Here is an 18,223-nt window from a genome sequence, read left to right as displayed (position 1 = left end):
GAGGATTTAGAGTGAGGGTGTCGAAGATTGTGGGGAAGACTGTTCCAAACTGAAGGAGCAGTGTAGGCGAAGGAACGCTCGACGAGCTTCTTAGTGAAACATGGTTTCTTTAGGATGCGAGAGTCGGAAGAAGACCTAAGTTGTCTATGGGGAGCATAAAGATGAAGAAGCTGAGAAAGATATTCAGGACCGGTCACCTCTAATACATCATAAAAAATAGAAGAAATATTGTATTGTATGCAAGAGTTGATTGATAACCAATGCAAAGAGTGTAGAAGTGATTCAGTGTGGTTGAACTTTGTTGCTTTGCACACAAGGCGTACGGCTGTGTTCTGTACCCACTGTAGCTTGTTAATAAGATTCTTAGAACAACCGTAACACAGACTATTACAGTAATCCAAGCAAGCGAGAAAGAACAAACGTACAGACAAGAGTCTTGGTGGCCTGTCGCATTAGAAAATGACGGGTGGAAGCAATCCGACGTCGACGAAGGTGTGTATACGACAGATTACAGACATTCTGAACATGTTCTGCCATGTTCGAATGACAGTCAACAGTGGCTCCGAGATTCTTGACACTAGAGGAAAGTGCACATCGGCATCACCGACATAGATATGTATAGGGAGAGACTCTTCAGCGGCCAGCCTGGCTGACGTGATACCATTAGTGCGTTAGAGTCGATGGAGTAAGATATTATGGTCGATGGTATCAAATAATGCAGACAAGTCAAGGAGAGTTAAAATACTGATTTCACCACTGTCCATGGAAGTGAGGTCATTGAGAATTTTGATAAGTGCAGTTTCTGTGCTGTGAAATGGTCTGTATGCTGATAAGTTGTGAAAGAAAAATTCGCTCTAAGAGCTTAGAAAGAAAGAGTAAGTTTGAAACAGGGCGGTAATTTTGCAATTCATTTGGATCAAGGGATGGTTTTTAATGTAGGCGTTACAAGCGCAGTTTTAGAGACAGAAAGGAAGGACCCAGAAGAGAGTTACACAATGTATTTGTTAACCACTGTTGTTAGGAAGGGTAGCAAGTAAACCAGTTGGAAAAGGATCAAGATCAAAAGTTTTGGTAGCAGATTTAAGAAGTTTTCCTAACAGTGTCATCAGAAACTTTGTCAAATTGATTGAAAAACCGACCCTGGAAATGAGGCTCAGTGTCGGAAGGAGCAGGCGTTAATTGGGAATCAAGATTTTCTCTGATACACCCGACTTTCTTGTTAAATTAAAGAAATCAAAGAAGCGCTTGGGTAGTTCACTAGAGGGAAATGATGTCGGTAGCACAGAGGGTTATTATTGACACAATGAACAATTGCTTGCATGTTTGACTTTCCAAGATTCTTTGACTGAAATGATTGACTGAAACGTTTGGTGACGAGATTCTTAGTATGACTGTAAAGCTGTTTATGAATTTCAAGACGTGTTTTTCTCCACTGTCTTTCACCATGGCGTCGATTTGTTTTGGCAGTTCTGAGATGGTTCTGCACTGCCTTTCGTACCAAGAGGCATTCCTATGGGTTGAAACCTTTTTTTATTTATCAATGGTGCGTGTTTGTCGAGGAGTGACTTGAGATGATGATTCAGAGTTACTGCTGTAATTTCTTGTAGATTTGACAAACCACTATGGAGGTAATCATTAAGGGCGCCACGTTCAATGTCACTACTATTCCGGGTTGTAAAATAAAGGTCAAATGTGAATATCCTACTTTGAGTGTCGAGTTTGATTTAAATTGAACAGGCGGTGTCGGGAATAGGGTTTCGCATGGGGAATAGATCACTAGATACACGGAATAAATGACATATATATGGTTATCGATCATTCTCGTCCCTCCGAACTATATTCCTCCACTTCTAAGTAATAGATAATCTATGAAGAATGTGTAACTATAGACAGTGGAACACTTACCAATACATACAATAGAATCAACATTCCAAGATCCATTTATGCAAGTGCTTGTAACAGTCTGTGATCCCTCACTTGTATAATAACCAGTGTTACAGGTGAATGTGCAGATTTCATTATGTAGTTTAGGTACAGGACATGTACTTGTTGCTTGGGTTACACTTGGTAGTGTCTTACAGTCAGCTGTAATTAATTAACATAAATGTTTTTAAACCGTTATTTCATTTTTGTAGGTAAACAAAACAACTTTTCACCCAATCAAAAGGAATTATGTCAAGTTCGTTAACAATTTCTACATCTGAACATGGTTTTATGCTTCCTACAAAACATTATGTAACCTACTCCATTTTCCACTTTTTGAGTATAATGTTTAATTGTTGAGAAGTATACATTTGTACATGGAATGGAGGGTTGTATATCGCCATCAGGCCTAGGTGACAGGGTTGGGAGGGGACACTACACATGGGGTCTTTCTACGTCAGCAGATTCCATTAGACTATTTCCTGAGTGAATGGAGAAACTTGGTTCGCTGTCTGTCATTTGCGTAAAGACAAGACAAACTAACGTTGAGAAAAATATATAGAGATAAAAAAAAATGTTTCAATTATTGTAGTATCCTTCCTATCACCCGATAACCAATAACCGATAAGAACATAATTATGTTTGTATTCATTCCTATAAATATGTGTCAAAAAATGAAAATATAATAGTTGTCTTACCGGCTACACATTCCCCGCCAGACTTTTGGTAGCCAGCTATGCATTCACACTGATCCATGGATGTGCTTGCGATGTTATTCGTTTCTGAATTTCCAGGGCATGCTGAACATTCAACTGCATTGTAAACTTCGCTGTAGGTATGGAGTGGACATGCTGTTTGAATAAATGAACGAAGAGAATAAATACCGTTACTGTTCTCTGGAGTTGTACATATACTATAGACAGTGTCTGGGACTCATGATACTAATAGACAAATAAGTAAATGGGACTATAGCAATTAGGTTATGCACCACGTGATTACTTTAGTTACACTTATTTGTCTTGACAGGAATTGTAATAAATGTACATATCTGCCAACAACAATAGTATTTAGCTCTGATCATTTACTGATGACTGGTATAATGTGTTTGTGGGGTTTGTTGGTGTTTTTATTTGCGTGTGTCTGTGTGTGTACGACTAGAATAAAATGATATTAAAATTGTGTATTAGCAAAAATCGGATGTATTGATCATTAATTACCTCACACTGTAGACATTCTTGACTAAAAATGACATTTTCATTTCTACATAACACCTAGTACCATAGCCGAAATCCACTTGTATTGATTAATAATCATCTAAAAATCTCTCCAGAACTTTACAACCAATAGTCATGTATATTAGCTTTTAGTCCAAACAATACTGGACATTACCTAATTTGTAGGTGAAGGGTCAACATTTCTTGTCATTAAAAGTGAAACCAGAGCTTGACGTATTTCGTAGTGAGTTTATTCCACTTTGTGTATTTATTATAGTCTGGCCCAAACATCTTAGATATGTATCTGCTTCTTATCTGCACTTTAGAAGGCTGGCAAATAAAGTGGTAAGGTGATGACAGAACCTCTGGCACAGTCCGAGCATCATTGGCCTAGCGCCCTCAGTTGGATGTGCTTATAGTATGATCAGTATCATCGAACTTGATATATGTCGTCTCATCAAAATTGCATGCTCATGGTGAATCTCCTACAAACAACGCTTACAGATCTACTACTTTCATCTACTACACCCTCTGACCAGAGGCGCGAGGCAACAATTCAGGAGAAATTCGAAAATGATAATAATTAAGGCCCAAGTCACAGTTACATCATATCTATTCCCTGTTTCTTTATTTACTATTCTGGAAGCGTATTACATGCTTACACATATTCGGAATTATGGATTGCATTAGCCAGAAATGCAATGTGAAAAATAAGAATCACCATGATATACATATACATGTTCATGTACACTTTCTGGTCTTTAAAAATGTAATGAAAACATATTAATTGTAGACTACGTTTATAATATGACGGACTCCAAAAACCACAGTATACGAATATATTCAGTATGTTTGTAATGCTGATAATAGAACATAATCAATACCTAAAGTCGACCCTGAATTTTCTCTATATCTCGTTATCACGTGCTTCCCTCCCTCTTGTGATGAGATATGTGTTCACACATGTTGCAGTATAATGTGAAGTTTAATGAACATTAGAACAGACGAAGTGGCACATTTTTTTTAGATGAAAGGCTGTGTCTTTTGCAAGAGAAATAAACAAAAACACAATTGATAATATCTTGCTGTTATTAAGATTTCCTGCCAAAGAGTTAAAACATACAGTTGATTCTGGTCTATATTATGTTTATACAATTTCGTAAAATGGAACCAATAATGACTAGTCGTCATATCCTTGTCTATTCAAAATATACATTTGAATGAAGAATAAAACGTAACAGCCTTATTGACTGACTTTACAAATACTCATAAGTTTGCCCATATTAGCTTTAAGTCCTTTAACGAGGGCAATGTGATTACAAGCATACATAGAAAAAGATGACCAGAGTGCCCTACCCCTTCTTTTTTTTTAGCAAAAGAGCAAATTGAGCAAATGCTGAACACGCGCGTACAGATGTTAGAGATATGTTAGACAGAGAAACCAAGATTTGATTCTTTGCATGTGCACTTTGTATGGGGCACTGTTCAATCTGCTTCGTGCACGACACAGTGCGTCAAAGCGAAATATCAAAGCAATATAGCTAGGACATAATATTCCTTTGAAGTATTATGTCAGAAAACATAAAGCATGTTGCATTTCTCCTTTCTCGTGATCTAAAAGCTAGCATTGATATGTAGGAGTCACGTTAGAGTACCTGTCCATATTGCAGGTATTTATCACGTGTGGCCATACATTGATCATTGTCTTATTTATTGATGTTATTCCACTTTTGACATACACCAGAATGGGTGCTTCATGCCTTTGGTCTGACTGATGGAAGTGAATTAGTATCTAGCAACTTGACTAGCCCGCCAAAAAAATAGTGCGACGGGTACACAAATGTCTGAGTCTTTACTCTTCAAAATATTCCTTACCATGGAATATGTTCTCGTATACTTTGGCGCCACACACACACACACACACACACACACACACACACACACACACAGTGTTTGGGGGCAAACTGTTGGAGGATACTTAGATATACATTTTGTAAGCAAGTGGATATGTGAAAATTACAAAGGGTACCAGTACCTCAGTTTCGAAATTTTTCTTACCTTCGCATTCGCTATTGACTACTTTGTGGCCAGGATTACACGCACACATATACTCCCCACTTCTAGTACCACAGGCACAAGTCGATTCGGAATCACAATCACATGCGTCACTTCCAGGTAATAATTGAAGCGTTGAGGAATCTATTGGAATGACGATGACACATATATACTCGGTGAGTGTCAGTGGTCAGTACCGTAGTGGCAGAGCGCAATAGTTTTGGTAGTTCTGGAGCTCTTTCTTGGTTGTAACTCGGAGTTTCACGCATCGTGCGATCATCAGACATCGATGCGTGAAACTCCAAGTTACAACCAAGAAATAGTTCCAGAACTACCATATATATATATATATATATATATATATATATATATATATATATATATATATATATATATATATATATATATATATATATATATATACATCATCAGACAACTCCTAGCAACCAAGAAAGAGTTATAGAACTACCAAAACTATTCTGCTCTGCCACTGTGGTATAGAGCACTGTCTTAGCAGATTGATACTCAACGAGGTGTGTGTATATATATATATATATATATATATATATATATATATATTGATTTAATCAAACCTAAAATGGGGTTTGAACCCTGGCCACAGTGGTAAGATTCAAGTGTTATAGCGACTCGGCCACCGACATCCTAGTTCTTGAGATATCATGTCCCTGACCAGACGGACAGTATATATATATATATATATATATATATATATATATATATATATATATATATATATATTCCTATATGTTTCTGCTTACCATCCTTTGTGTCCCTGGCTAGGTTTGCAATGTCTTCCGATATTTGGTTTAAGGTGAAGACGTTTTCTTTTGTAGCAATTTCTTCAAGTCTAGGCCGATTTAGAGAGCCTAAAGCTACAGCAAATATATATATATATTCTCTTTTGAGTTCGTCTAGCACAGCACCAAATACTCTTGGACACACTCGCCCGCTTCCATTAGTCAGGAGTATTATAAGCCTGCAGTAAAATGAAATGACAAATTAAGTGTGCAGATATGTGAAAACCGGACGTGAACTGAATATCTTCAGTAAAACCTGGAGATTTATTATAAACATATATACTAAGTGTTACACATGAATTGTTAAGACAGAAGACATGCGCCTTTTTGTCATCGTCAAGTCGTATGGAATTTTAAGCATTACGATACTGCCTAATTACCAAAAATCATAAGTTATACAATGACTGAATGAAATTAAAAAGTACATCATCAAGTGTCATCAGAAATGTGTGCTTTGTTATCAGCAATGTATGTACCAAATTATATGAAATTTAAATCATTAAGTATGCAAATAACATAATCAACATTTAAATCAAAAGCAACATCAACAAATTTTAAAAGACACATGGTATTGTATTTTGTGTGTAAATTAAATCATGTTTACTGAAAATCGTTTATTTATTCATTCAGATGACTCATTAGTATTCATAGGATTTTAACAAATTTAATTGGTTTTTGCCATGACTATAAGGAAGATATATGCAAGCAAGCAAACATTTATTACAATCTGAGGCAGTAGTTGGAAAGTAATAATAATAATAATAATAATAATAATCATTTTAGTTATATTTTAAGTGTTTAAGTATATAAACACTTATCTCCCAAGAAGTCCGGTTAGGGCCATCCCTCATGGGTTCAGCATTATATTAGTGAAGTTGGATACCACAGTACCCAAGGAAAACCTGTGTTGTTCAGAAGACAAATGAACGGTACTCTTCTTTCTTATAGCGTGGTAAATTTAATCAAACCTAAAATGGGGTTTGAACCCTGGCCACAGTGGTAAGATTCAAGTGTTATAGCGACTCGGCCACCGACATCCTAGTTCTTGAGATATCATGTCCCTGACCAGACGGACAGACGGACGGATGGATGGATGGACAGACGACAGACAGACCTGACAGACAGACAGACTGATAGTCTTGGTTACCCGGACTCTTGCCGTTGAGAGCGCCATCCCTCCCGGCAGATTCTGGGAAAATACAATATCACCTATTGTAAGGAGCAACATGGCCGCTGACCTGACAAGAGTTGGGACAGTCACTGATTGGACAAAATGATTCTGAATTTTCATTTTAATTGACTCTGTGTATATTTAACAGAAATCATGATATGGACGTTTTGAAAACCATCTTTGTCTGGAGATAAATCAAAATACTCATAGCAAGAGTTGCCACCACGTGATTTTAATACAAATGTCATGTTATGGGTCAGCTGTCTATTCTCGCAAACCACAGCTGTTATTTTTTCCGGCTACACTTCGAAATAAAGACTCTGGCTTCTTTCGGCTGTCAAAGTCGTACCTCGCGTATAGGTAATACATATTCATGAGCAATGTCTTCATGATAATCCGACCAATTAAAGTCTGTCTCTCAAAGAATGCGTTTCAGAATCATAACAACAATGGCATATCATGTTATGGCGAATTATTGCAACTGCCGCAAACGCAATTCAGACCAGATTTAAACTGAATTCCTTCCGTAAGGATTTATGCAGGACATTTATCTCTATATCTGTGATTCGCAAGTCCCAATGAAAGTTTGTTGTCAAAAATGTTGTTCAAATGCCTGCCACCATTATTGATACATTGTCACGAAATTTTATTTGCAGGTTCGCCGAGGCTTGGTCTATTTTCCATATTTTGACCACACACATTTGGGTCTAAATTATAGATTATTACACTTGATAAATATGTGAGAGTGTATTTATATCCTGAGATACAGAGCTAGATAAATGATTATGTACAAGCCTTGCAACATACAGTGGTAGTTTGTTATCGAGAGAAATCGGAAAAGAACATGATAAAAGGAGACGGTTTAAAGTCAATATAATACTGCCTAAACTTCTAATCGAAAATCTAAAAAGTCATGATTTCTCTTTATTCATCTGCCCATTAGTGTGTGAAATTTGAAAATGATAAGTCCACATTTGACGAAATTGAAACGATGATAAATATTCAACCTGTTTGTGAACTCCGCACTCATTGGAAACCTATTTTAAGGCCAAGAAAAAACATTTTTTTCTTGTGAGTTTGAATCACTTAAATATCCTGCCTCAGTCTTCTTTTTTCTCGAGTTTGTGCAGCCAATGCAGAGTGCAGATCCAAGGGAAACACAAAATACGGTTGGCATGAAACTCCAGTAGTGTAGAGCATGAGTATAAAGTTGGCGTCAGATTCAGATTCGGATCTGAGGCCATCTAACGCTCAATATAGCGTTCATAAGATAACGCTACCTGATTTGAATCTGAATCTGAAATCAAATTTATACTCGTTCAATCAATTAATTAATTACTCAAATTGTTCATTATTATTCATTGGATTATTACCAAAACCTAATCGGTTCTGGCCATTACCCAACAGAACATGTGTATGAAATTTCATTTGAATTGATGCAGCCGTTTTTTTCGGAATCGTGATACAGACACACACACACACACACACACACACACACACACACACACACACACACACAGAGACAGACACAGACTTCATCGGTATATTATAACCTTCCTTACGGAAGGTAAAAAAGTAAAGGGTACTCACACATACAACTTTCCCAAAATAAGTCCTAAAAACTATAATTGGTAGGTACAATAGAAATGAGGGACTTTCACATGGCGCGTTTTGAACACTGCAGTAAAAGGGATCGTGGTTACCGACGATGATCAACTGAGTCCAACATAGCTAGCTAGCGTGAACAGCAAACATTGACAGATGCATGCACTGAGTGAATGTGAACGGGAGTGAATGTGAACAGGGGCGATTCATAAGACCAATGTAAAAGTTACTAGTTTCGTTTAAATCTACTGCGATAACCTACATATGACGGGGTTAAAGAGTATAAAGTAAGAATGGGGAAAGGTTAGTTGAAAATTTACATTAAGGGCTGATAAATGGGCACTGTACAGAGTATTAATACTAGTACGAGTGCCATGAATGCAGTCTCGGCATTCAGAACTCGTGCGCCCGAAAAGGTCGTAGTTATTTAGCATTTAGACCAGGTTCAGTTTCTTGTAAAACCAAGGGTATGGTAAACAACACTTCAAAAACTACATGTTGTGAATGGAATTATTTCTATCTCGAGTGAACTCGCATGAATCAGTCAATCTTGACTTGATGTTACCATGGATCTGATATTGATATAATCCACATTGCAACCTACTTGCTACAAACTCACGATTGTATCGGACGCCCGATCTGACGGTACAACAAATCCATATTCTCACCTGTTCAAGTTGACATTTCAAGGCAAGATTTATAGATCATAATTTTATGTTCATACATGTATCAATCCAATCCTGTCAGTACTCTAGTAGGATGGCAAAAATAAAATTTCAGCAACAAGAACCCAACTTGGCCAAGTTAGTTTTCAGTGTACATACTAGTATCTTGCCAAGGAATTGTATATCACGGGTGTGCATGGGCCAATCTGATTGGTTGTATTGTTGACGTAAAAAGGCCTCAGGGATAGATCCCCTAAATTGTAAATGAATACGTCCACGGCCAGTGGGTTGGCGCACTGAGAATGGTGCCGTAAAACAGACTGTGTTTTGCGACGATACAGCTCTCTAGCCCTCCCTGCAGCCATCTTGTAACAATCACTGACGTTGTATTTTCCCAGACACTGCTAGGGGTGGAGCCCTCAACGACAGGAGTCTGGGTAACCTCCCGAGACTAATGAACAGACAGACAGACAGACAGACAGACAGACAGAAGTGAACCATCAGCGATGAGGCTGGCTAACCTCGGTCGAGCGAGTGCTTGGTGACTGAGGGTCCTAGCTAGACACAAAGAAGTCATTTTAAAAAATGTATCAAATGTATCAAAGTAGAAAACGCCCACACCCTGTTAAAATATACTGGTAACGATACAGTACAGCTATTAATCATTACTACGACAGTGGCATATTTGATCTGATAAAGTAATATGCAATGAGAGCGTGTACTCAAGAAACTATGGGCACTGCATATACTTCTATTTGAGGAGGGTGCATGCGTATTTAGCGTCACTTTTTAGTACCCTGGGATTTGTCAATGAGTAAGGGTTTTCTTTTAATGTCAAACCTTAACATTTAAACAAATTTTTATTTTTATTTTGGTGGGTTGAAAATCAAATCACAGTTCCCCTCCCTAATCCAAATTAGATATAACCATTATTTCAATTTCATGTTAAGGTTCCTCAACTACTATCATAACACACCATATGTAATACAAATTCTATGTCAGAATATATCAGTCGACAAGGCTTTGGTATGAGAGAGGCTCTACTTTTTCGTATAGTCTGTATAGAATGTGATAAAAGGACCCCTTTGCTTAGATCAGCGTCGAGTTCTTTCATTTTGTTGCTCACCGAGAAATATGATCAATGTATTTTACAGAAATGTATTGATGTCCTGTGTAGTCCTGTGTAGTCCTCAATTTGCAGTGTTAATGCATTCTAAAGATGAGGGAGATCAATAACTCAATGTAGGATAAAAAAAACATCTTTTCGTTAGGCCTCAGCCCCCCCCCCCTTCAGACAGCACAATTAAGTTCAAATCAGTATTTAGTATTACTTCTTTTGTTGACACTTTATTTTAGTGTCATGCATTTACTAAAGCGAATATTCTTCTATTTCTCAATTTCACGACATTGCTATAGGAATATTTGCATTCAGAGGTACAAACAAAGTAAAATTGATTTTGTAGGATGATAACTAAAATGGCACCCCCACCCCAAAGTAATTAAAAAGAGTTACTTTTTTATCCTACATTGAACTATTGATCTCGCCTCTTAGTTTAAGCAGCACATGTAATGCACAGTCAGGGGAAATTCTGTCTTTTGCCTGTAAACCTGTTATACCAGCGATATTAATTAGTTTTGTACTTTGTTGACATTGTAACTAAAACCTCAACATAGAACCAATTTACGACAGCTGTCAGCAAAGTCAATTAGTGAGTTGATCGTGGTTGGGAATATTTGCTTTGGAGTATCAATAGCGATATAACTTATTTTGACTTGGAATTTAACCACATTTTAACAACAGAATGTTCTACCTGCTAAGGGGCTTTAAATAATACATTTTCATCGGTTTATTTATTTTTATTTTCAATTCCTATTCTTTTGTCTTCCTATTTTTGTTTTTGAGACATTTTCTCTTTTCGAATTGTATATATTTTTCTCGACCGAACCAAATATTTACCTTGGGATGAATAAAAGGTATTCAATTTGAATGTGTATGTCGTTGGAAATGAATATGTTTAAATATATTATGAAATATAGCAATGCTAGTTAGACTTACGTGCAGCCAGCCAATGAAGTGTAACAATGATTTTGGTTTGTTTGTTTTTTGGTTTGTTTATTTGTTTGTTTGTTTGGTTTTTTTTAAAATTAATTACAAAGCAAAGGATATACACACGACAGATCAAGAGAACCAAGACGCCAACAAAAAGACACAGAAGTAAGAAAAGTAGGAAAAGTGTAAAAATTCCTCAATATGGAATTAAGATATGTGTTGAACCAGAGGATTCTATTAGCAATGTTAAGATATTTATTGACCCAGACGATGAGCTATAATAGCAATTTAAAATTGTTCCGCGATACAAGGCTATATTTGACATGAAAGGGTTTCATTGTGTAGTCATACAATTGAAACGGTAACAGTTCATACAACGAACGGTCTACCTTGTATTGGATTACGAAAAACATAAGTTTAGTCAGCGGTACATCATTCAGATAGGCAATGCTGATGAACTTATTTCTAAGCGGAGCGCATTTATATATACATGTATATAGCTTTTAGTAAAAGGCAGAGATAGCAAAAAAATGGAAAACGTTAATAAACAGTGGTAAATAAACAGTGTTTCTCTATACTGTTTGTTTCGCAACCTGAACGTTAATAAAGTAATCAGCACTGACTTTCTGATAAAAATATGATTTTAAAAGTAGTACCTTTTGGCATCTTGACGTGATGTTTTCAGTATCTTTAAAGCTTCTCGGAGTCCATAGAATGTATAGGTACCAGACGCACCAATATACGGGCTTGAGTTCACCTCTTCTACGAAGGTACATTTGTTCTTGCTATCTGAGTTGCTGATGTAGTCGATATTACGAACAACCTTACTGGTGTAGGCATAGGTGACAAGCGCAGGATGTACATGACTTGCGGAAATAATGAGCTGGGTTGATAGGTCTTTCACAAAGTCGATCTCGCTTTCAAAGGTAGACCCAATACTACTTGAACTATCTACCACGAATACGATCTCAGTAGCGGTAGATGCATACGGATCTAACTTATCAAGAAACGACTTTGTTTCATCGGTAATAGCTTGAGCACATAAAAGTCCGTTCATGCCTAGAGAGATGTACAGTATTAAACGATAGTACATTATTTGTTTTAGAAGTGCCATAATGGTCTTACCACAGAATTCGAACAGCATACGAAGTGAGTTAACAACTACTGATATCTGGTGTTGGACACGTCGAACCCTACTTGTACTTTTTACGACTAGCCGACGATGGTTTTAAACGATTTCATATGTGGGCGAGAAGAGTAAATGTGCATACGTTTTGGAACTGATCATGAATATGATAATTACATTTGTTTTCATTTCAGTGAAACTTTTACAAATAAAAATACTAGAGTCAACAACGTTATTAAACGAGAAGCCGCGATTTGAAAATCCCAAAATTAATATTAAGGAGTCGATCCCTCGGCTACCAACACATTTATATAATTTTGAAAGCATCGTTTGTTTCCCAGTATTACCACCACATTGAATTTGTATGAAGGTACTGAATTAATTAATTTGTATGTTTGGGTATGTTTGGCATAGCTGAAGGCCAGAACTCCTAAAGATGACAGCATCCCCATTCCACCTCATTACCCCAGTATTTTACCACACTACCCCCCAAACTCCACTATCACTCTTGTGAGACCTACATCTCAACTGAAAACATAGCTAATAATTGATTCACTGCATGGTTGTAATGAGAGATTGTTCTGGTATATGATATGTTCAGGTATTACTGTTACGTAACAATGCTGGCAGCGGTGTGATTTGGCAGCTATGAAATATGACAACAGGAGCAGAATTGGATAATAGAATCACACGTTAATATAAAGTTAGTTTGATAATACAATGGGTCAAATTAAAATATTACTCTTCCCTGATCAAATTTCTAAAACATGACCTTCCCCAGAGAAGCGATTTATAAACTGTGGACCCCCCACCTCAATTATTGAAATCGTAATATAGCCTGGCCCTTTTTAAATTTTCAATATTACCAAAATTTGGCAGGGGATTTAAAACAAAAAACTTTGAAAGTAGAGATATATAGAGATATATACCAGCCTTGCTCAAATGTATGAATGTGTATCAATTATTAATGTATGCTTCCTGTCATCACTGTGTGTGGGAGTTTTCTAGTTATTAGCTAGTAAATTATTCGAAGACAGAGCAGAAAAATATTTTCTCTGTCCTCAACATTGAAATATAATTTCTAAAATATGCAAATCAAGACAATAACTATTATTCAATGAATAATTCATCACTTCCAATGCCACTCTTTTGATACAAGGCTTGAGTAGTCTGCCTTTCGTTATGGTAGAAGGCAGATTTGTAATTATCTAGACAAGATATGTGCGACATGTGCCTAGAATTTCATTTGTTTAACCTGTTGCTATTACTTTGTTCGAGAAAACTCATTTCTAGCTAAACATTTTAACCAAAATCAGTGGTCACGTTTCTTCTTTTGGAAGCAGTCAAAATTAAGCCACTTTACAATTCATACATACATACATACATACATACATACATACATACATACTTACATAACTACCTACCTACCTGTATGTATGTATGTATGTATGTATGTATGTATACATACATACATACATACATACATACATACATGCATGCATGCATGCACGCACGCACGCACACACACACACATTCATACAGGCAGACAGACAGACAGACAGACAGACAGACAGTTAGTCAGTCAGTCAGACAGTCAACATGTCTATGTGAACATGAGAGACGGGGATGTAGTTATTTAATGAATATCATCAAATCATCACCACAAAGGGAGCCGTGGTATTAGTAGGATATACAACTCAACGCTCGCATACCTTGTTTTACATCTACTAAACAAATGAATCAATGTAATTGTGGCACCATGTGACTTAAATTAAGACGGTGTTCTCAGTATAAGACAATATGAGATTCACTTAGATTTTGGCAGAGTTGTTGGCCGTACTTTAAAATTCAAAACACATCATAATGCTTCTAACTTGCATCTGCATTAACCTTATATGGTTAGCTTCTTGAGCAATTGACACCAGACAAGTCTACGAGCTGCCTAGTATTAGACACTTATGAAGATGTTGCTCATTATATATTCAATACATTATTTGAACCGATTAACCTTGCCTTTTCAGGATTACGAAAATCAAAGGTTTGGTCATTTATACGTCATTCAGATATAAACCATTGAATACACTGACACGGACACGGATATACAAATGGTGCTAATCTACATAATATGCATGCATGTTTTTGTCGTCAAGGTCATTCAAAGGTTTAGAATGGCTACAATGAATACTGCACTAGTCCTAAAAATAACTCAGTATCATACCTTCATGAGCTGATAATAAATTTCATCTTCAGGGTAAGAATTGTGAAAAGTAAAACAATACCTCTTTGCATCTTGACGTGAGTCTTTAAGAATCTCTAAAGCCTCTTCGAGAGCACAAGTTATTTCGGAATCATGACCAATAATATATTCACACGAGTCCAGCTCTTCTATAAAAGTACATTTGTTCTTGTCGTTTGGGTTGCTAATATAGTCGATGTTACGAATAACCTCTGTTGTGTTGGAAATGGTGACGACCGCAGGGTGTACATCAGTTGTGGAAATACTGAGAAGTGTTGCTAGGTGCTTTAGAAAATTGATCTCGCTTTGAAAGTTTGTAGACCCAATACTGCTTGAACTATCTACAACAAATACAAGCTCCGTAGCCGTAGATTTGTACGGCTGTAATTTGCCGTAGAATCTAAGGAAAGCTATTGGCATTGCTAAGTCGGTACGAGCTTGCGGATATAAAAGTCCATCCATACCAATTAAGATAAGCAATACTAAGCGATAGCGCAAAATATGTTTTAGAGGGACCATAATGGTGACACCATACGGAATCGAAACAGCATTCGTATAGCTGTCACTGATGTCTATTTCTGAGGTCTAATTTCAAACAATGGCCATTTCATAAGTGGGCGAGAACAGTATTAGTGCATACGTGTTGAAACTGAATGTGAAATTGGGGGAGGTCTATCAAAGCAATATTTAACAATTCAATCGTTTTAGTAAGCCAAATTATGAACAAAATTTGTAAAATAGTTTCCATGTAATTACAGTATAAAGTCCATTGCATAATTTCATGAAAAAATACAATATTTGGGTCTCAATTTCAAAAAGTGAAAGCAGAAATCTGTCAAGGTAACAAGTCTTATCAACAAGACAATATTCTGGTATTATAAATATCAAGACAACTACCGTCTTACCATAAATTAACCTGCAATATTTGTCACTGTTATTATTTTTTTAAATTGCTCATATAATGGGTTGTCCGAGGTATCGCTTTCTTGATGCCAGAAGTTTTTATTGAAACTATAAGTAAGGAACCCATAAATTTGTAAACAAACAAACACACAGACAAACAAACAAACAAACAAACAAACACACACACACACACACACAAACTAACTAGCTTATCCAACAAAACCATAAACATAAACAAATAAGGAAACTGACTAACCGATTGACCGACAGAAAGACAAAGAAAATAACACCCACACATGTACACACAAAAAAACCCCCACAAACAAACAAACAAACAAACAAACAAACAAACAAACAATCCACACATTGGCAAATGAACATTAGACGTTGTGTAACAGAAATATAATAGTTTCTCTCAGCCTGAAAATTATGATGTGCACAGTAACATGATACCTTATTTGTTAACCTATGTTCGCGTCTGGCGAAGTAAATATTGTAAAAACAGGGTTTTTTTATTATGAATTTAGAATTACTTGTTATTTAAGGACGAAAATGCGGGCTATGAATTCCGAGTATCGTGAGTTTTGAGTATGAATAATGCTTCCTGTCACGATACATGCTTCAACACGACATGGGAGTTTTCTAGTTAGCTAGTGAAATATTATATTGAAATATAACTTAGTTTGTCTCTGTCCTCAACAGAAAACTAATTTCTAAAATGTGAAAATTAAGACAATAACTATTATTTGATGAATAATTCATCATTGTCAATACCACTCGTTTGATACAAAGCTTTTTGAGTCTGCGTTACGTGATGGTCACTTGTCATAATCTACTAGTTAGTAGTGTCTTAAACGTGAAATGCGCCTCGAATATGAATTGAAGTAAACGCCAACCCATTTTCAGTTAAAATTAAGTAAAAATCAGGGATTACAGTATAACGTATTGATATAGAGGTCAAAATGATATCACATTAAGGCGTTTCACAATTATTCAATATGGCGGCCGAAAACTGTGTTAACCCTACGAAATGAAAGTTTGTCAATGATAACAACATGGTGGTCCCAAAATCAAAAGGATCAGAAGCAGTGTACAAAATTTAAGAACTTTAATTTTCAGTTACATGCGTCCAACTGCATTCTATCTGAACGTAAAAGAGATCAAACCAGAAGTTATTGTCTCGGCCTAGATGTATGGCATTGTTATTAAACTCAAATGCCGTGAAATACACGCCTTTAGTTTTACGAGCGAGTTTACCTGCATAAAATAATAATACTATAAAAAATACATTAATTACGTATAGAAAAAAATGCCGGCTATTGTTTTATCAGGCTGGTTGCGTATTCAAAACAAAAGCGAATACACGACACATACATACATACATACATACATACATACATACATACATATTGCTTTATTTGTGTTTTCTGCCGTACAATTGCGCATGTACAATACGGAGTCCCTCAAGGCTCATTCCTTAAAGTTACAATTACTGATATGCATGTTACATCACTCGTGGACTGCTTAAAAAAAATAACATCACTTAAGGACAGCATAAAAAAATTTCCTATGTGCGTTGATGAATTAGCAATACACAAGTACACCATTGGATGACCATGCAATTACTGAAGTCGAATTCTTACAAAATGGAATGGATATACTAAGGCTGTTGTCGAATTTACAATGTCTCTAAGCTGTCGTGACTGAGGGCATTGATGTAGATAAAGTAATTTGGCGCAGTGATGTCCGAAACGCAGGTACAGGCCAGGTCAGACAATGTATTGACTGGATTTTATTTTTGGATTCACATTCGGATCCAAATGTCTACCATCAGAATTCACTAGTCAATATTTATCCAAAGCTTCACACTACTGTGCTGTACACATAGTTACAACCATGCTTTCAAGGTGATTCAAAATGCCCCATACCACAACCTTGAAAAGTGTTCTTTACATGTCTTGTAACCTGTCCATGCAAAGCTAAATATTCAAAATTGCATGACAAGTGCGAAAAAGGTGATCCGACCAGCCATAAATTTACAGTTTTACTGCCTATTGTTCTCCCATTTGTGGATTATGACATCATAGAGGGGACGTTTCATGTCACTTAGTATAATAGTAAGCAATGGCTGACAGTAGTAATTCTGACTTCGATACTTTGATAATTTATCTGACGACTCTATAATGTTTGATAGATTGTTTTTTATGTAGGTGTCTTGTCCTACAATATTAGCAACAATAGTCAAAATGTTATTGATTTTGGAGAGTATATCGGGTTCAAGTTGATCACGAATTATATTGCCGATTCGAACCTCAATGAAGCTAAAAGCTCTTCTACTGTTATCATGCCTTTAATGATAACTAGAATGCATTAATTTTTTATATTGTCCAAAAGAAACAATAATTTGAACCAAACACAATGTTACGATTGCCGATATTTTTCCCGTCCCAAAAGTTG

General features: G+C 36.3%; 1 protein-coding gene across 2 annotated transcripts in view; it reads right to left on the bottom strand.

Annotated features, from left to right (window-relative positions):
• LOC144450486 (sushi, von Willebrand factor type A, EGF and pentraxin domain-containing protein 1-like) overlaps window positions 1-15,410 on the bottom strand; it is a 37,193-nt gene extending 21,783 nt beyond the window's left edge. Inside the window, exons 1-5 of one of the 2 annotated variants that reach the window (XM_078141112.1) lie at window positions 14,907-15,410; window positions 5,972-6,189; window positions 5,196-5,336; window positions 2,622-2,774; window positions 1,906-2,085 (exon numbers count right to left, since the gene is read on the bottom strand). In XM_078141112.1, coding sequence (XP_077997238.1) covers window positions 1,906-2,085; window positions 2,622-2,774; window positions 5,196-5,336; window positions 5,972-6,189; window positions 14,907-15,382 — 1,168 coding nt within the window. In that variant the 5' untranslated portion in view covers window positions 15,383-15,410. Of the gene's footprint in view, window positions 1-1,905; window positions 2,086-2,621; window positions 2,775-5,195; window positions 5,337-5,971; window positions 6,190-12,157; window positions 12,703-14,906 lie in introns of those variants that run through there. The other variant, XM_078141111.1, reaches the window with a different exon arrangement.
• Window positions 15,411-18,223: the final 2,813 nt, after the last annotated feature.

This window comes from Glandiceps talaboti, chromosome 20 (assembly GCF_964340395.1).
Source record: "Glandiceps talaboti chromosome 20, keGlaTala1.1, whole genome shotgun sequence".
Taxonomy (NCBI): domain Eukaryota; kingdom Metazoa; phylum Hemichordata; class Enteropneusta; family Spengelidae; genus Glandiceps; species Glandiceps talaboti.
This window is presented reverse-complemented; position numbering and strand designations above follow the sequence as displayed.